At 35.1% G+C, this 17,103-nt stretch overlaps 9 protein-coding genes across 9 annotated transcripts; 5 read left to right on the top strand and 4 right to left on the bottom strand.

Annotated features, from left to right (window-relative positions):
• Positions 1-2,962: 2,962 nt before the first annotated feature.
• BX664DRAFT_16033 (peptidase M20, dimerization domain-containing protein) lies at positions 2,963-4,502 on the top strand. The gene is made up of 5 exons (XM_051539936.1): positions 2,963-3,246; positions 3,377-3,561; positions 3,630-3,663; positions 3,744-3,909; positions 4,014-4,502. Exons 1-5 carry the CDS (start codon positions 3,238-3,240, stop codon positions 4,352-4,354), a joined length of 735 nt encoding a protein of 244 aa, XP_051404793.1. The 5' UTR covers positions 2,963-3,237; the 3' UTR covers positions 4,355-4,502.
• BX664DRAFT_320710 (uncharacterized protein) lies at positions 4,352-5,956 on the top strand. The gene is made up of 5 exons (XM_051543170.1): positions 4,352-4,496; positions 4,554-4,709; positions 4,798-5,373; positions 5,442-5,537; positions 5,617-5,956. Exons 2-5 carry the CDS (start codon positions 4,676-4,678, stop codon positions 5,715-5,717), a joined length of 807 nt encoding a protein of 268 aa, XP_051404794.1. The 5' UTR covers positions 4,352-4,496; positions 4,554-4,675; the 3' UTR covers positions 5,718-5,956.
• BX664DRAFT_272334 (uncharacterized protein) lies at positions 5,931-8,656 on the top strand. The gene is made up of 8 exons (XM_051541182.1): positions 5,931-6,459; positions 6,525-6,632; positions 6,716-7,073; positions 7,175-7,402; positions 7,486-7,567; positions 7,651-7,946; positions 8,035-8,099; positions 8,194-8,656. The coding sequence occupies exons 1-8, from the start codon at positions 6,060-6,062 to the stop codon at positions 8,610-8,612; spliced, it is 1,956 nt and encodes a 651-aa protein (XP_051404795.1). The 5' UTR covers positions 5,931-6,059; the 3' UTR covers positions 8,613-8,656.
• A 116-nt stretch (positions 8,657-8,772) lies between these two features.
• BX664DRAFT_289207 (Alpha/Beta hydrolase protein) lies at positions 8,773-9,877 on the bottom strand (the record flags this gene model as incomplete). Its single annotated transcript, XM_051541826.1, has 2 exons — positions 9,728-9,877; positions 8,773-9,657 (listed from the first exon to the last, which is right to left on the bottom strand). The coding sequence occupies exons 1-2, from the start codon at positions 9,860-9,862 to the stop codon at positions 8,773-8,775; spliced, it is 1,020 nt and encodes a 339-aa protein (XP_051404796.1). The 5' UTR covers positions 9,863-9,877.
• Positions 9,878-10,155: 278 nt separating this feature from the next.
• Positions 10,156-11,689, bottom strand: BX664DRAFT_354683 (elongation factor TS-domain-containing protein). The gene is made up of 2 exons (XM_051547756.1): positions 11,116-11,689; positions 10,156-11,033 (listed from the first exon to the last, which is right to left on the bottom strand). The coding sequence occupies exons 1-2, from the start codon at positions 11,407-11,409 to the stop codon at positions 10,323-10,325; spliced, it is 1,005 nt and encodes a 334-aa protein (XP_051404797.1). The 5' UTR covers positions 11,410-11,689; the 3' UTR covers positions 10,156-10,322.
• A 339-nt stretch (positions 11,690-12,028) lies between these two features.
• Positions 12,029-13,362, top strand: BX664DRAFT_289211 (cleavage and polyadenylation specificity factor subunit 4). The gene is made up of 3 exons (XM_051541827.1): positions 12,029-12,199; positions 12,281-12,583; positions 12,658-13,362. The coding sequence occupies exons 1-3, from the start codon at positions 12,088-12,090 to the stop codon at positions 13,098-13,100; spliced, it is 858 nt and encodes a 285-aa protein (XP_051404798.1). The 5' UTR covers positions 12,029-12,087; the 3' UTR covers positions 13,101-13,362.
• On the top strand, positions 13,307-14,533 carry BX664DRAFT_16141 (trimeric LpxA-like protein). Its single transcript, XM_051539940.1, has 7 exons — positions 13,307-13,393; positions 13,480-13,556; positions 13,662-13,761; positions 13,869-13,921; positions 14,029-14,076; positions 14,151-14,293; positions 14,378-14,533. The coding sequence occupies exons 1-7, from the start codon at positions 13,386-13,388 to the stop codon at positions 14,465-14,467; spliced, it is 519 nt and encodes a 172-aa protein (XP_051404799.1). The 5' UTR covers positions 13,307-13,385; the 3' UTR covers positions 14,468-14,533.
• A 140-nt stretch (positions 14,534-14,673) lies between these two features.
• On the bottom strand, positions 14,674-15,177 carry BX664DRAFT_320724 (uncharacterized protein). The gene is made up of 2 exons (XM_051543171.1): positions 15,089-15,177; positions 14,674-15,016 (listed from the first exon to the last, which is right to left on the bottom strand). The coding sequence occupies exons 1-2, from the start codon at positions 15,171-15,173 to the stop codon at positions 14,730-14,732; spliced, it is 372 nt and encodes a 123-aa protein (XP_051404800.1). The 5' UTR covers positions 15,174-15,177; the 3' UTR covers positions 14,674-14,729.
• Positions 15,178-15,540: 363 nt separating this feature from the next.
• On the bottom strand, positions 15,541-17,015 carry BX664DRAFT_289216 (uncharacterized protein). Its single transcript, XM_051541828.1, has 4 exons — positions 16,383-17,015; positions 16,042-16,329; positions 15,882-15,981; positions 15,541-15,811 (listed from the first exon to the last, which is right to left on the bottom strand). The coding sequence occupies exons 1-4, from the start codon at positions 16,552-16,554 to the stop codon at positions 15,655-15,657; spliced, it is 717 nt and encodes a 238-aa protein (XP_051404801.1). The 5' UTR covers positions 16,555-17,015; the 3' UTR covers positions 15,541-15,654.
• Between the last annotated feature and the right edge of the window lie 88 nt (positions 17,016-17,103).

Raw genomic sequence — 17,103 nt, forward strand, 5'->3', positions numbered from 1 at the left:
TGTTCTGGCATTTGAAGAAAGAAGGTATAGCTTCACAGTCATTCTTTTGCAATTACAGCATATATTGTTTTATATTACAGTATAATTACGATAATGTATTCTGACCCTACCGTTTCTGCTTATTAGAAATAGGAAGCTCCCACATAACACTGGAAACCGGTTTGATCGTTGATCACGAAGCTGCCATGGACAATATTCGTAGCTTATTGGAAAAGCTCCCAACTTCTGCGCTAAATGAGGTAGTTAGCAAGGTGTCTGTGATAGTTCAAAACATCATCGATGACAGTGGTCCCAAGGAAGTAATGCCATCAGTTAGTCGTCAACTCATTCTGCCCCAAAATATCAAACCCAAAGGTCGGCCAACGAAGAAACAAAAGCAAATACGAAAGTCGGTAGTTGACAGGATAAATGACAGCGAAAACAAAAATGACGACAAGCTTTCTTTGGCTCGGTGGGAAAGCAACTCCTGTTACATTGATTGTGTCATTGAGATCGTACTTAGGATTATCCTACCAAACGTATTGCCTTATGACGCAGATGAAAAAGGAATCTCTTATTTCATCAGCATACTTAAAAAGTATTCCGAGAAAGAGCAATTTGTCCTAGGAACAAAATTTGCAAGGGAGTACTTATGGGAAAATGGGTTCGAAAAGCACAACCTTTCAGACTGCCAACTTGTATATCATGCAATAACAGATGATGGCCCTTTGCAAGAATATTTCTCTGTCATTTTCAATGATCATCGGTCAATCAAAGCATTCGAAGTCATACGGAAAAAGGATGACGAACCAGTTGGAATACTATTCAATAAGGACAAATATCGACAGGGTGAAGTACTGTTTCCGGCAAGCTTCCTTACCATCAATGATGCAATAATATCACAATCAAATGAAGATCAGTATGACTATCCTGAAAGCGTCGTTATAGATTACAACTACTATGAAATCTGCGGCAGAATTTTAGCACAATCGGCTATTGGTGGCCATTTTTACTCTTACATGAACGTAGACGGAAAGAAATATATAGCGGACAACATGGCAGGAAGAATGAAAAACATAAATGGTAAAAAAATACATGGTAAAGTGGTAAACACAATCTATGTATTCTATAAACTTGTAGAATATCCTGCTCCGAATTATACGAAATCATCGCCATCATCTCGATCGCTGTCATCATATCCAAGCAAATCAGCATCACCACCGCCACGATCCACACGTTTGTCCACGTCTCCACACTTATCACCTCCTCCTCCATCATCTCCCACGTCAATTCAGGAATCTTCCTTTTCTTATGTTTCGCCGCTACGTTCTTCCCCATCCTCTACAGTACCATCTCCACAACTATCGTTTTCACCACTAATACGATCTCTATCTTCCTTCAAACGGGTACCTTCTCCACCACCACGATCCACACATCTATCCGTGTCTCCACACTTATCGTCCTCTTCTCCACACTTATCGTGCCCTTCTCCACACTTATCGTCCCCTTCTCCACACTTATCGTCCCCTTCTCCACACTTATCGTCCCCTTCTCCATCATCTCCCATGTTATCGGAATCTCCATTTTCATATGTATCGCCACTATCTTCTTCACCGTCCTCTCCAGTCACACCTCGAACAGCAACAGCAAAGAAGATACGTTTAATCCTGAGAGCGCCTAAAAGAAAAAGAGAGAACAAAAAAGAGGAATTTAGAAAGAAGCGAAAGTAAGTATAATGCGTTTACTTTCTTAAAACATTTCATTTAGTGTAATAAATTTGAATACAATAATTCGATGCTTTAACACACAGAGAAGAGGTTTTATTATACACGAAAGATAGTAAAAATTATTTCCTTTGTATTGGAATATAATAATAAAGATGTCTTTTGTACGAGTGTCTTTAAACGGGAAGATACAAAAAGTTGTGCACAAAAAGTTGTACGCAAAAAGTCGTGCGCAAAAAGTCGTGCGCAAAAAGTTGTGTGGCGCAAAAAGTTGTGAAAAACCAGTCAGAAAAGTCGTGAGCGGAGCAATCCTGTTTTTTTTTCTCTTGAACGTGTCTCTGACCAGCATGATGACTAGGTAAATTAGAAAACGACTTTATTACATGAGATATTTTAAAAATGATATTACAGTTTGCGCTTTTTCTTCCTTTATTTAATAGGAAACAACTCGAATGTATTATGGCTACTGTTGGAGGCATTTCAACTGGGTTCGGTTATCTTCATTAGTTGTCTCTTTCTCTTTGCAAAAAGCACAGTTTACTCTACTCAAACCTATTGTACTCTTGCCTGCGCCGGTGTCTTGGAACATCAGTTTTGCCTCTCGTGCTTTCGATTGAAATATTGAAAGACCTTGTTGGATCTGCAGTAGTTCATTCTACTTCCTTAGCTGATGTCCCTCTGCCTCCCACAATGGCTTGCCCATCCCTCTTCAGATACAAAAATATGTGTTTGAATAGCCTTGGGGTTCGACCTTTAGGGAACATATTGTGCAAGTAGGCTTGCTTTTTTGCTTTGAGAATGATACTTTTGATGTTGATATTCGATCTTCTTTTGAGTTGTCTCTGACCAGCATGATGACTAGGTAAATTAGAAAACGACTTTATTACATGAGATATTTTAAAAATGATATTACAGTTTGCGCTTTTTCTTCCTTTATTTAATAGGAAACAACTCGAATGTATTATGGCTACTGTTGGAGGCATTTCAACTGGGTTTGGTTATCTTCATTAGTTGTCTCTTTCTCTTTGCAAAAAGCACAGTTTACTCTACTCAAACCTATTGTACTCTTGCCTGCGCCGGTGTCTTGGAACATCAGTTTTGCCTCTCGTGCTTTCGATTGAAATATTGAAAGACCTTGTTGGATCTGTAGTAGTTCGTTCTACTTCCTTAGCTGATGTCCCTCTGCCTCCCACAATGGCTTGCCCATCCCTCTTCAGATACAAAAATATGTGTTTGAATAGCCTTGGGGTTCGACCTTTAGGGAACATATTGTGCAAGTAGGCTTGCTTTTTTGCTTTGAGGATGATACTTTTGATGTTGATATTCGATCTTCTTTTGAGTTGTCTCTGACCAGCATGATGACTAGGTAAATTAGAAAACGACTTTATTACATGAGATATTTTAAAAATGGTATTACAGTTTGCGCTTTTTCTTCCTTTATTTAATAGGAAGCAACTCGAATGTATTATGGCTACTGTTGGAGGCATTTCAACTGGGTGTGTCAGGTGAAGTGCACCGTCGCGTTGATGTATCTATGATGTTGGTAAGTTATCAAAATTAAAATGTTTAAAGAAAAAAAAAACACTTAATTATGTTTTATTAATCATCCCTTTCTATAAATGTTCTCTCTCTCTTTTTTTTTTTTTTTTTTTTGTTCTTTGGGGAAAATATAGCATCCTTTTGCGCAAGATTCATTGTATGTTCGTATGTTGGCTTTGGATACTTTGGAAGTTGAATTCTTTGGAAAGCAAAGTCATGCAGGCATGGCTCCTTGGAACGGAATTAATGCGGTGGATGCGATTATGCAAGGTTTTGATAATATGGCTATGCTTAGACAACAAGTACTTCCAAGCAATAGGTAAGAACATAGAAATAAATGATTTTATTTATTCAATTAATTTTTGTAAATTATTTGATTTAATATAGAATGCATGGTATTATCACAGATGGAGGTCAAGCCGTAAGTTTTTATTATTATTCAACTTTATAAAAAAAATTTTGACTTATTCATCTACATTATTTTCATTTTTTTACTTTTAGGCCAATGTTATTCCTGCTCATTCTGCCGCACGACTTTATGCACGATCAGTCACACGAAAGCAATTAGAAGACTTGAAGATCAAGATGGAAAATTGTTTCAAGGCAGCAGCAAAAGCAACTGGATGTACTTACAAAATGTCATGGGGTGCAAAGGGACCAGTGGAAGGTATTAATTATTAAATATTAAAAAAAAAAAACAAGTGATATACAAGAAATTAGAAGTACTTTAATGACTAACTGTGTTTGGAACGTTTATATATAAATATATAGATGTTTTTATGAACACAACTCTTGCCGAATATTACAAGGAATTGATGGAACGACAAGGTGTTAAATATCTCCCTCGTGCTGAAGAAGAACAAATCATTGGAGCTTCTACTGATATGGGTAATTTTAGTTATGCTGTACCTTCTATTCATCCTGCTTTTGGTATTGCCACTACTGCTACTAATCACACCAAAGAATTCGCTGATGCTGCTGCTACTGAAAAGGCTCATGAACTTACTCTCCGTGCTGCTAAATGTCTTTCTCTTACTGCTGCTCGTGTTTATCTTTCTGAAGCTTTCTATAAGGCTGCTGTTGTGGATTTTGAAAAAGGAAAACCTGAATAAAATATATAGTTTAGTTCTTTTTACATAGTTAAATTAGAATAAACTTCTTTTTTTTTTGAACAATTATTTGATTCTATTCACCATAATGTATTTGTACTCCGTCTGAAATGCAAGCGAATAGAAGATTTTGTCAAACTAGGGACTTGCACGATAAAGGTTAGAATATTAAGGGGGTGTATTCTATTATTGACAAACCTACCTGATTGATATCATTCTGTACGCCATTGTTTGCAGATTCATTAAGTCTTAAAAATAATTCTTTTCGTTCTAAACTGTAGTCACACTTTTTCTTTGTTTCAACTGACTTCTTCCTCAAATACAATGCCAACAACTGAATCAGAACAAAATGTAAAAAGTAAGTAACTCTCTTTTTCCCTTTTCTTTTCTTTTCTTTTCTTTTTTTTTTTTGTTAATGAATAACCTTCTTTTTATTTTAACACTAGCATGGATAAATAAACCTCATAGTTTCGATAATACAGATACAGTTAGTCGAGTGTCTTCAGTTTCGACTACTATTGCGGAAGACTTGGCTGATATCCATCTCGACACAAAAAACGAATATGTACTCTCTACTAGTAAAAGGTCATCCTTATTAGAAAACAGACAATATCCTTCATTGCCTCCATCACCACCACCACCGATACCACCGTCAGTCTTAGAAAAATCAAGTGTTAGCAGTTATCGTAAACGGATATCAACACTTGGTGCAAAACGGAAATCTTTCAGTCACGCTACCAAAACGCTAAACTTTTTTACAAAGAATGAAAAATTCAATAGACCAAAAAGTATGGATTTGTTTACTATTCCAACGCCATCACCTACACCAGTCAAAACCAAAAAAAGAAAATCATTTGATAAAGAAAAACCATTACCAGCCGTACCTATAGAACAAAAGAGAGACTCAGAAAGGAAAATGTCTTTAAATGAAGAATCAAAGATAAAAGAAGTGAATTTTGAACCACTAAGATTACGAGATATCACAATGATTCTTGATAGAAACGAACGCATGTTAGCTTATAGTAAGAGATATATATGATCTTATTTTGATTTGTTTTATAACCATTATCATATATTTGTATATATATAGATAAAGCTTTTGAACGATGTATTAATACTGTTAGTCCATTAAAAGGGGTTTTCAAGTCATTAAAAAAGAAACCACCATGTCCGCCTGTTCATAAAGGTTTGTCATTTTTGATAAGAAAAAAAAAAAAAAAGAGATAAACTTTTTTTTTAATCATCACTTATTATTATTATCGTAGATCAATATGAATCCGTGAAAATAAAAACCCCTAAAAAAGCCCTTACATTACCTTCATTGATTGCTAAGAAAAATGGTGCATATTCATCTTTGAAAATATAAAGTCAGACTTTATGCCAGTGAATATCTCATCCCCTACCTGATAGTAATTAATAGTGCAAAAAGAAGAGATGGATATCTTCATAAAGTGATTAATAAAGTTAAATATGTTTGGGAAAAGGAGAGGAGAAAAAAAAAAAAAAATAAACTATGTTGTGTCACCTTGTAGATGTATTCTCACGGTGTTACCAATGTACGTCTGATTCAGCCCTCCAGCTAAAAAAAAAAAAAAGAAAAAGAGAGAGAAAAGAAAAGGACTATACGTACTACATTTTCTTTCCCCTTTTTGTTTATTTATTTTTTAATTTTTTTTTTATTTATTCTCAACATATATATGTATATCAAATGACTTCTAATATAGATATTACCCTTTGGAATGAAGCAGCCAAAAATATTGACTGGATACAACCACCAACTACTGTGATTGAGAAAAAAGCCAAAGGACCTAATCCATTTGTTTGGTTTCCAGGAGGGGTTTTGAATACCTGTTACAATGCTGTAGATCGTCACTGTATTAACCGACCTCATCAACCAGCTTTAATATGGGATTCTGCTATGGTACCTGCGAAAAAGGTATTGACCTATTCTCAATTGCTAGACGAGGTACAAACTTTAGCTGGTGTATTGGTGTCTCATGATGTGAAGAAAGGTGATACCGTACTTATCTATATGCCTATGGTACCTGAAGCTATAGTTGCATTTTTGGCCTGTGCTCGTTTGGGTGCCGTTCATAGCGCCGTATTTGGTAAGGAAAAAAAAAAAGGACTCACAAAGGCTGATGAACTTTTTTTTTTTTAATATCAATCATAGGTGGCTTTGCTCCGAAGGAATTGGCGAAACGTATTGATGATTGTCGTCCCAAGGTGGTAATAACAGCGAGTTGTGGTATCGAACCAAAAGGAATTATTCCTTATAAGCGTAAGTACAATCGAACGTTCACCAATTATGCATGAATTTATTTTAATGATGCTAATATTTATCTATTTTGTTATTACAATAAGCATTATTGGAATCTGCTATTAATATTGCATCTTATAAAGTACCTATTCGACTTTTACTTCAGCGTCCTACAAAGTTGACTGCTCCTATCAACCATATAGATGGAGATCGTGATTATCAAAGTGAAATGGATCGGATAAGGAAAGAAGGTAAACAGGTATTGGCATGTACGGCAGTAGCTTCGGAAGATCCTCTGTATGTTCTTTATACATCAGGTACAACAGGTGTACCTAAAGGTATTTGTCGAACAAACGGAGGTCATGCTGTCGCTTTACGATGGTCGATGGATTACGTCTTTAATGTCAAAGCAGGAGAATGTATGTTTACGGCCAGTGATATCGGATGGGCTGTTAGTCATAGGTAATCAATTATATATGTATATATATATGTGGGTCATGTCCCGATGTTTGTTGTCAACAATTAGGGCTAATGTTAAAATTTGAATGATCGATCTTTAATAGCTATACCGTATATGGACCCTTTTTGGCGGGTGCAACATCAGTTATGTATGAAGGAAAACCTGTTCAAACACCGGATGCTGGCACTTTTTGGCGCCTTTTATCCGATTATAACGTCAAAGTGATGTTTACTGCTCCCACCGCAATCAGAGCCATGCGTCGTGAAGATCCTCATGGTGATTTAGCCAAAAAGTACTCTTTAACAAAATTGAAAGCTGTCTTTGTTGCGGGGTAAGATGATCTTTTCTATTATGACCGAAAGAAACCTTTTTTTTTTTATTGACTCATCCGTTATTCTATTTATTCATTTGTAGTGAACGTAGTGATATTGAAACACTGAATTGGTGTCAGGAGATCGTAGGTCCAGATTGTTATGTTATTGATAACTATTGGCAGGTAAAAAAAAAAAATGAAGGATAATATGCAAAGTTGAACATCTAATTAAACTTTTCTTTATATATATATATATATATATGAAGACAGAGACAGGGTTTCCAATGACATCCACTTGCTTGGGTACAGGTAAAAAGGAAAAAGTCAAGTTCGGATCGGCTGGTAAACAAGTACCTGGATCAATCATCAAGATTTTGGATGAAGATTCTAATGAAGAAATAACTGAACCCAATCGTTTTGGTAATATTGTGTTGAAATTACCTTTACCACCTGCTTCCTTCCCTTATCTCTGGAATAATCGGGATAGTTATGAAACAAGTTATTTTGCAAAGTACCCTGGATATTATGATACAGGTGATGCAGGCATGATTGATGAAGAAGGGTAAATACAATTTATCTCTTTTTTCTTTTTGTAAAGGGAAAAAAAAAAAAAAAAAAAACTAATATATTGATCACCCCTTCTTTCTTAGATACATTCATGTCATGTCAAGAACAGATGATATCATCAATGTCGCAGGACATCGTCTATCAACAGGTAAAAAAAAAAAAATATCATAATATGCCTGATAATGAACTGTATCTTATGAACACAAGATAACATTTTTTCTCATTTTTCTTCACATTACCAGGCTCAGTGGAACAAATCATCATGTCTCATCCAAAAGTAGTTGAATGCTGTGTCGTTCCTCTTCCTGATCCAATGAAAATGAAAGGACATGTACCCATGGGTGTCATAGTACTCCAACAGGATCATGCTCACTGTACACAAGAAGAATTCAACAAAACCATTTTACCCGAACTTATCAAGGCTACTCGTAATGACCTTGGAGCCATTGCATGTTTCGATACCGCAGTGATTGTATCTAGATTACCCAAAACAAGAAGTGGAAAAGTCCTTCGACGATGTATTAGAGATATGGTTGATGGAAAAGAGGTGAGAATTCCAGGTACAATCGAAGATGCTAGTGTTCTTTTGGAAATTGAAAATATTCTTTACAAGAACAAGCTGATTCCATACAGATCGTTATCTGGTGATTCAAAGTTATAAACATTAGATTAGAATATTAAAGGGATCAAGTATCTCTTCTTTCCCTCTCTCTTTTTTTTTTTTTTTTTTTTTTGTAAGGAAGAAAAAAGAATGAACATTCAATAGTTGATCATTATTAAATCCATATATATATATATATATATGTATAAAAAATATATTGTCATTTGATGAAATCACGTAATGTGGTTTGAAATAATTTGGTTTCCTTAGAGTAAATATCCATATGAAGGGATCGTTTAAATCTAACCAAAGTTGCATTATGTAGAGGATGATATCGAGCAATACTATATAACTTTCTCATGTGTGATGAAGGCACAATTTCATCATTATCTGATGATAGGAAAAGGAATCGGGTAGTGGATGGTAGATACCGAAGATTAGCATCAGTGCACCAATGATTCCACAAACAATATTTAGCAATGTATGGATAAGGACTATACTTTGGATAAAGACTATTCACCATATCATAGATGCTTGTAAATGTGTTTTCTATGATGATACCTTGAATACGGTCAATCTTTTTCTTGTTGTTATTTTTGGATTCATGTAATATCAAATTTTTCATTAAATCAACAGCTACAGCACCACCTAAAGAATGACCATAAAGATACACAGCGGCAGATGGATCACATTTTGCTAGTACTGAGTCTAATATTGCTTGAGCATCTTTTTGTAAACCTTTTTCTGTCGCATAACCTTCACTATTGCCATATTGGCGATATGCAATACCGATAATAGTCAAATTCGGAATAGCTGTCAAAATGCATTTAAAGAGCTCAAAACGGTCCGCCATATTCCCTGCGTTCCCTTGAAAATAGATCAAAATAGGATCTGACTTTTTTCTCACTGTTATATCAGCACTCACGGTTTGTTTCTTGGTAACCTGAAAACCATGTAAGCGTATATTATCGACTGTATTGATGAACTCCTCTTGGACGTTCAAAGACGAGGGTATCTGTTGTTTAAAATCTTGATTATGTCGCGATCCTGGTGGAAGATAACCCATGTAGATGAGTTTGTTCTGGAAAGCTATTAACATTAGACACTATGAACAAAAAAAAAAAAAAGGAATCCGAATAAGTGACAATTTTCTTATTTGACTTTGTTCTTCTCACCTTGTAAGTATACAAACCTAGTGGAACACCAAATACAATAAGACCTGTTGTTGCTAAGGTAGACAAGTATTTTCTACCTTTGACAAGGTTGGATCTTGGTGGCAATCGCTTGTATAACGTAAGGATACGATTCATAAAACAGAAATTCTGAAAGTATACTCTCAGAAAAAGAAAAACTTTTTCTTTCTGAATTTTCTTTTCATTTTCTTTCTCTTCCCCGTTTCTCTCAGCGCTTTTTTTTTTTTTTGACTTCTCTCTTTTTTTTTCACTATGCAGGAATAAAGGTATCTTTTGGTAGACCCCTTTTTTTCATTTGTCTTGGTTGTATTCTCTCTTATCTGGTTCAACGGTCGCGGCGGTTCCTATTGATAGTCAGTCTTAGTCTTAGAATTACGTTACATCCTTCAATAAAATTATCAATGTCTTTTCACACAAACACTAATATCAGTATTATTATTATTATCATAGGAGTTATCATCATAGGGATCATTACATATATCATGAAAGTCTATACGACTAGCTTTTGTTCTCTAGGATGGAAAATTTACAGATGTTTTATTTAACTTCTTTTTATTATTTTCGGATACATCCTAAATTATTCCCCACGTGCAGCTTTCATCACATCATCAGTAAAGTTATCAACCCGTTTTTCTATATTTTCTCCAGCTTCCCAACGTACGAAATCCAATAATCGGGCACCTTCAAAACCAGCATCCTTTGCTACTTGAGTAATATAATCACTTACACATTGTTCAGGATTCATTAAATAGGCTTGATTTGATAACACAACTTCTTTCAAGTAGGATGATCGATCGGTTTGCTGTTCCAAGTCTTCAGCAGGTACATCCTGTTCCCTTGCATATTTAGGATTGAATCCAACAGCTTGGCGTGCTACTTGCCTAGCAGACTTCGTAAGAGCTTCCATGTTTCCCTGAGAGATATCTCCATCCACCTCTAAAACTGCAAGACCACCAATTTTCCCTGTTGAACCATCACCACCATGAATATAGCTTGCTGAAACACCATGATTTACCACAGCTGCTCGTCGCAAGGTAATATTTTCACCCAAAATACCAATGGTTTTTACAATAACGTCCTCTACTGTCTTGCCAAGATCCTCAGTTGAACCTTCAGTATGATCAGAATGTGGCATCAAAGGAGCCTTCATGAGAACCGATACAGGGATTTCTTCAATGGCAGATCCATTAAGAACAGGTTCATGTATCAATAATGATGTGGCTGCAATTCGAGAAGCAAGATTTTTGAAAACACTATTACGAGAAACAAAATCAGTTTCACAGTTGAGCTACATGATAAAAAGTGAGAAAAAAAAACTTGGTTAATTTTTTGAATCCTTTTCTTTTTTTTTTTTATTGAACAGCAAGTACCTCAACAATAGTGCTTCGAGCGTTCACAGAAGCAGTGCTAACAAGTCCTTCACCAGCAACACGATCAGCCACCTTGGCTGCCTTTTTTGCACCTGAAGTCAGAGCATCCTGATTCAACCAATTCAAAGCCAAGTCATAGTCGTTGTCGTTCTTTACCAAAGCTTCCTTGGCTTTTGCCATTGATACCTCAGTTTCCTGTCTCAACTTGGCAAGTAGTTTGATATTTGGCTTTATGGCTGTAGCAAAACTTCGTCGGAACGACCATTTGGCCGCTGTAAGAGTGGATCTGTACATTTAGAGAAACTTTCAAAGAAATGTTTACTGAACAAACAAACTGTAATCACCGCAGGCAACCACCATCCAGGATCTCTTCGGAGATAATAATGAATGAGCCTTCTCTCCGTTCTGTTCTTCGAACAGATCGATTCCGTCGTCCGTTTTGTGCTGGGGTCTGGTTTCACGTGTCTATTGGTCGTTTTCTTTTATTTTAACAATTTTTTTTTATTTTTTTATTTTTTATATATCCTACGCTATGCTTTATCATAATGAAACTACCATTCTCTATTGATCATTATGAACGATGATAGAAACAATTAAAAATATATGATTCAATTATCCTTGAATGATTGTCATTGATGGATCAAACATGATCAAACCATTAATGTCTTGAAATAAATCAGTTTTAATATTATGCATGAAGATAGTAATTTGAAATATGAAAACTAACTTGAATGAACATCCATGTTACCCAATGTATGAATTTTGATGATGGTGACACTAAATGAGCATTCCCTTTTTTTTTTTTTTTCTGTGGAAAAATTTCGAAAGCCACAAGACTGATTCCGTATACCGCATGTCCGATAATACCGGACAGAAAAAGTTGGGGGATGAGTGAGGAATATTAGAGTGCCATCACAGGCGCGCAGTACATATGTTTTCTTGTTCCATACACCATTTTAACTACCACTCATCATGCTAATCTCTCCTATTCAATATACCGATCATACCAATATCAAATTTGATTTTGAAGATTTTATTAAGGAAGAATTAGGTTTGGACTTGACAAACTTTTCCAAACGTGAAGGTAGGCTTATATAACACAAAGAAAAAAGAGAGAGAGAAAAAAAAAGGAAGACTTACCTTGTGCGTATTTTGTCAATGATAGATGAACCAGTATGTAAATATTTTTTAAAAGGAACTTGTACAAAAGGTGCACAATGTCCATTCAAACACAGAGGAGCAGATAGGGACAAGTTAGTAGTATGTAAACACTGGCTAAGGGGTTTATGCAAAAAAGGTGATCGCTGTGAGTTTCTCCATGTATTTAATATGAAGAAGATGCCAGAATGTTGGTTTTATTCCAAGTATGGAGAATGTTGTAATGGTGATGAATGTATGTATCTTCATATTGATCCGGAAAGCAAGCAAAAAGAATGTCCATGGTATGCTCGTGGGTTTTGTAAACATGGTAAGTATCTCTCTTTTTTTTTTTGCAAATATATGAAATAGATCCTAATCAATGTTTCTATATTCTTTCTTAAGGACCTCATTGCCGTCATAAACATGTTCGTAAAATGGTATGTCAAGCTTATCTAACTGGGTTTTGTCCGGATGGTTTAAATTGTCCTAATGGGCATCCTAAATATGAACTACCACTTAGCAATAACAGTGAAGAAATACAGCAACAACCTCAACAACAATTACAACAGCAACAACAACAGCAGCAGCAGGACAATCAACCGCAAGATCATCAACATCAAAAACGACAGCTTCAATCTCAGCAGCATTCATATCAATCACACCAACAGCAACCATTTTACTCACAACAACAACATCAACAACAACAACGGCATCAAAATGGTGATAACAGGCAGGGTTTTCAGAGAACTCCTTATCGAAAACTGGAAGATGTAACATGTTACAAATGTGGAGAGCAAGGTCATTATGCAAACAAGTGTCCCAATGGACGTACAGGTGGCATGTGAAATAAATTATTATATGTTCATATTTCTAGTTTGTTTGTTTTTGTTTGTGGTTTTTTTTTTATGATAAGTGTCTATTTTATAATAAAAGTATATCACAATGGATAAATCCTCTTGGATGATGCCTATTTTTCAATGACAACCAACTTTGATGAACATACTATGTCGTGTTGGCAGATGATCAATCAATTTTATTGGTCAAACGAGAAGTAAATTTTATGACCGCCTTTCAATCAGGATCATGTGCCCGATAACAAGATTGATTGCCTTTCTTTTTCTTTTTCACTTATGTCAAGGTATCAAAAAAAAAAAGTTCTCATTAATAGTCATAAACAAACTTCAAGTTTTATACTTATTTTCATTTTTTTTTGGAGTCATCTAGAAATCGTATTACAGCAGGACCAGGAACAGTTGTATGCCAAGAGACGGAACTTCGAGGAGAGGTATCAATAGGAGCTGGTACGTTGAAGGAGAAAAAAAAAAAACGATAAAAAACTCAGGGCAGCAACCATCTTTTTGAAATGACATAGTGACAGGAGTTTTTTGTTCAATATTTGTTTATAGGAACAGTACTACATCCACAATGTCGTATTATTGCTGAAAATGGACCTATATATATAGGCAAAAACAACATTATTGAAGAAAATACAATCATCTTTAACAAGTAAGTTAACATATAAACTTTCCTTGCAATATATACATAAGCAACTCTTCATAAACTTAAAAAATGAACGTGTTTTTTTTTCTTATTACCAATAATTCGATGGATAGAAATGCAGCACCATTAGTTATTGGAGACGAAAACGTGTTTGAAGTAGGGTGTTGTAAGTCAAATAATAACAAAATGTTGATAGACATGATGATATTGAATAACAGATATATTTTCTTCGCACTAAATGCATCGGTTACTCTTCCTCTTTTCTATATAAAGATGTAGAAGGATCAAGGTTAGGGAATAATAATGTGATCGGTACTCGAGGTAAATGATTATCATTTTACGCAAAGGATATGATGTTATATATTCCTAAACTTATAAACCTTTTTGAAAAATAGCGCGTGTTTTAGGAAATACTATCATTGGGAATCATTGTGTAATTGGAGCTGCATGTTCTACTGAAGTCAATGAAACAATTGAAGATATGACAGTTATATATGGTAGCCAACCTAACCGAAGGACACAGAGCAACGTTTTACCAGTAAGCTAAAAATTCATATCAATACTTTATAGCATTATTCATTTGATTGATCATCATGTTCATTTCGCTGCATCACTTTGTTAGGGACAAGCAACATTACATTTTCGACATTTGGATTATCTTCGCGAGGTATTACCCAAATACAATCATTTGAAACATCTAGAAACTGTTTAATCATCATCATGCAACATAAATCAGGGTGGTGCTGATAAATAATAAATCATCTCCCTTTTTTCTATAGTTTATTGATTTTTTTTTTTTTTTTTGGTCATCGTTTTGTTGAGATCAACGTGGGATTTTTGATTTCTTTTTTTTTAAGGAGAACACAAGATAATATAACTTGTAAAAAATACATCTAATGATGAACGAAGACAACGACATTGACAAGAATATATTTAATATTTATTCAAATAATTAGAAAGAGAACAATAGTTATTTACAAATTCAATAAAAGGATAAAAAGGACAATATAGGTCGCTAGAGTAGCCACAGTTGTTAAAAGCACCCAGTTGCCACTCGTACGAAAGGGTATAGACAAGTCAAACACATCTCCAGCCGTTCTTCTTCGCCAAAGTGCTATGGCCAATAAAGCTAATCCAAACACAAAAAAAGTAATACCAATTTTATAGAACTCTCGAGTAAACACTTTCAATATCAAAAGACCTGTAGAAAACGCTGCTAAAGATGTTCTCCAGTAAGCACCTTCAAATGTTCGTTGTCTTGCTAAGGAAAACCCCAAAAAGTTCAGTTAGTTAATAAACTAATACATATATATATATATGAACAACTATATACCTCGTAGGTCTTGAAGCTCTGATTCTGTGAGAAGGACAGATTGTCTACGATGTCCTCGTACAAGGTTTTCTTGTTTCTTTCTCATTAACTTTTGAAAAAAGTTGTACACATAACTATTGGCAGAAAAAAACTTTATCACAGCAACGGACTTTAAAATAAAAGTTGAAAAATGAGCACATGTTCATCATTGAAGACAACTGTTGTATCCAAGGTTTATGGAGTTACAATTGATATCATAGATTCAGTAACACAAACTCTTTTATTTAATATCAGATTAGAATGACAGATTAGTATATCAATTAGTATTATTTTATTTTTATTAAGATGTTCTTTTCTCTCATCAATAAACTATTAATCAGTTTCATTGTATTTCTCTCTCTCTCACTATTTTTATTTTATTTAACTAAACATCACAACAACCAACCAACAATATAAACCGCATAGTTTTGGACATCAAATGTTAACTTTATAAAAATTTCGAGAAAGACTAATTGGAAGTTGGATAAACTCGAAAACAGAAGAAAAACTGGATATTTTTTTATCATAAATATATATATACTAACAAACTATACTAGACCAATGGCTTCTTTGGTAGGCCTTTTTCGGCAATCGAAGACCTTTAACTTGTCGGGATCTTGCAAAAGCTGACTGCAGTCGTACATATTGACTTCATTTGTATAAGGTAACATATCGACAACGATTTTCTTGATTTGTTGATAGTTACTATTAGAAAATATTATTAGTACCAGGTCATCCTGTGCTCGTTGTTAGCTTGTTTTGATTTGTTTCTTACCCTAAGAACTTTCTAAGATCAGCACAATCTGTGCTGAGACCAGCATAATCCAGAATAACAAGACATACCTTGGTCTTTCCACTGATGAAGGTTAGCATTTCTGTGAAAAAGAAAAAAAAGTGAGGACACTGATCTTCTCGAGATATGTTGATAGTTTTACCTTGAGTGTCGCCAGCAACGTCAAGTTTTTCCGCGGATTTGTTATCTAGATCCCTTTCTTCGATCGCATCAGAGGCACGGCAGCAAGAAGAAGCAAAAACCATATCCACCAATGATCTTTCTTGAAGTCTTGAGCTCATGGAATGTAGTAATCTATGTCTGGTTTCCATAGTTTCAGTTTCAGGGGACTTCCTAATATAACCAATGACGGTGTACCCATCGTCCTTGAGAGACTTTATATGTTTTTGATAGGTTGGAAGATAGGTCGCAATCTTGTTCGCCACATCACCTATAAAACTACGTTTAGTAAAAAGGAATATAAAAGCATTGAATTCTTCTTACCTTGGAAATCATCCTTAATATAATAAGCATCTCGATCTGATCCATCGCCGTTAGCAAGGACTGCAACTGTGATACATGATTTGCCAATTTTTTGACCTGCGATGGACTGGCTATCTGCATGGGCTATTGTATACCTAGGTGATGCCGAATAATATAGACCAGTTTCATCCATGTTTGTATATTCTTTATCACATAAAGGGATCTTGTACGGATCTTTTCTTGATGGTCGGCCCGTTTTCTTTTGGTGTTCACCTCCATGAAGTCCAGTTTTCGATGTTACACCATTTAGCAAAAGAATTCACCGTTTTATCATCAAAAAGGTTACAGCAATTCCATACCTAGTATTTGATTCATGGTAATATCCTTGCAATCGTGAATGCCGCTTATACTGGAAATATGTGCTTGATATACGTTGCTTCCTAGGTGGACCAAAATTACAGAAGATGTCTTGATAAAGGAAATCAACTACACCATCACCATCCGCAAAGTTCATGACAAGAGCAAGTGGCCTTCCACTAAGATAGTCTACTGCTACCAATATATATCTGTTCCCTTTTCTTGATTCAGGTAACGGACCTACAAACTAAGTTCTATAAAAAAAGCAGAAGTTAAAACGTAAAAAAAAAAAGAATTCAGAGACCAGCTGGGAAAAGAGACTGTTTGACGCGATTTTAACCCCTTTGTTATTGACACTAAGCAAAAATTAGCCCATAAAATTGCT

This window comes from Halteromyces radiatus, assembly GCF_025201355.1.
Source record: "Halteromyces radiatus strain CBS 162.75 chromosome Unknown BX664scaffold_1, whole genome shotgun sequence".
Taxonomy (NCBI): domain Eukaryota; kingdom Fungi; phylum Mucoromycota; class Mucoromycetes; order Mucorales; family Cunninghamellaceae; genus Halteromyces; species Halteromyces radiatus.

Bases quoted from the DNA above. Each gene is read 5' to 3' on its own strand.
- BX664DRAFT_16033 (XM_051539936.1), top strand. The intron at 3,562-3,629 runs GTAAGAACATAG...GATTTAATATAG, and splicing joins CAAGTACTTCCAAGCAATAG to AATGCATGGTATTATCACAG. The intron at 3,664-3,743 runs GTAAGTTTTTAT...TTTTACTTTTAG, and splicing joins TCACAGATGGAGGTCAAGCC to GCCAATGTTATTCCTGCTCA.
- BX664DRAFT_320710 (XM_051543170.1), top strand. From the start codon at position 4,676: ATGCCAACAACTGAATCAGAACAAAATGTAAAAA. The intron at 4,710-4,797 runs GTAAGTAACTCT...TTTTAACACTAG, and splicing joins ATCAGAACAAAATGTAAAAA to CATGGATAAATAAACCTCAT. The intron at 5,374-5,441 runs GTAAGAGATATA...GTATATATATAG, and splicing joins CGAACGCATGTTAGCTTATA to ATAAAGCTTTTGAACGATGT.
- BX664DRAFT_272334 (XM_051541182.1), top strand. From the start codon at position 6,060: ATGACTTCTAATATAGATATTACCCTTTGGAATGAAGCAGCCAAAAAT. The intron at 7,403-7,485 runs GTAAGATGATCT...ATTCATTTGTAG, and splicing joins AAAGCTGTCTTTGTTGCGGG to TGAACGTAGTGATATTGAAA. The intron at 7,947-8,034 runs GTAAATACAATT...CTTCTTTCTTAG, and splicing joins GGCATGATTGATGAAGAAGG to ATACATTCATGTCATGTCAA.
- BX664DRAFT_354683 (XM_051547756.1), bottom strand. From the start codon at position 11,409: ATGTACAGATCCACTCTTACAGCGGCCAAATGGTCGTTCCGACGAAGT. The intron at 11,034-11,115 runs GTACTTGCTGTT...TTTATCATGTAG, and splicing joins CTCGAAGCACTATTGTTGAG to CTCAACTGTGAAACTGATTT.
- BX664DRAFT_289211 (XM_051541827.1), top strand. From the start codon at position 12,088: ATGCTAATCTCTCCTATTCAATATACCGATCATACCAATATCAAATTT. The intron at 12,200-12,280 runs GTAGGCTTATAT...TGTCAATGATAG, and splicing joins AAACTTTTCCAAACGTGAAG to ATGAACCAGTATGTAAATAT. The intron at 12,584-12,657 runs GTAAGTATCTCT...TTCTTTCTTAAG, and splicing joins TCGTGGGTTTTGTAAACATG to GACCTCATTGCCGTCATAAA.
- BX664DRAFT_16141 (XM_051539940.1), top strand. The intron at 13,557-13,661 runs GTACGTTGAAGG...ATTTGTTTATAG, and splicing joins AGAGGTATCAATAGGAGCTG to GAACAGTACTACATCCACAA. The intron at 14,077-14,150 runs GTAAATGATTAT...TTTGAAAAATAG, and splicing joins TAATGTGATCGGTACTCGAG to CGCGTGTTTTAGGAAATACT.
- BX664DRAFT_320724 (XM_051543171.1), bottom strand. From the start codon at position 15,173: ATGAGAAAGAAACAAGAAAACCTTGTACGAGGACATCGTAGACAATCT. The intron at 15,017-15,088 runs GTATATAGTTGT...GGTTTTCCTTAG, and splicing joins AGAGCTTCAAGACCTACGAG to CAAGACAACGAACATTTGAA.
- BX664DRAFT_289216 (XM_051541828.1), bottom strand. From the start codon at position 16,554: ATGGATGAAACTGGTCTATATTATTCGGCATCACCTAGGTATACAATA. The intron at 16,330-16,382 runs GTAAGAAGAATT...GTAGTTTTATAG, and splicing joins TATTAAGGATGATTTCCAAG to GTGATGTGGCGAACAAGATT. The intron at 15,982-16,041 runs GTAAAACTATCA...TCTTTTTCACAG, and splicing joins CGTTGCTGGCGACACTCAAG to AAATGCTAACCTTCATCAGT.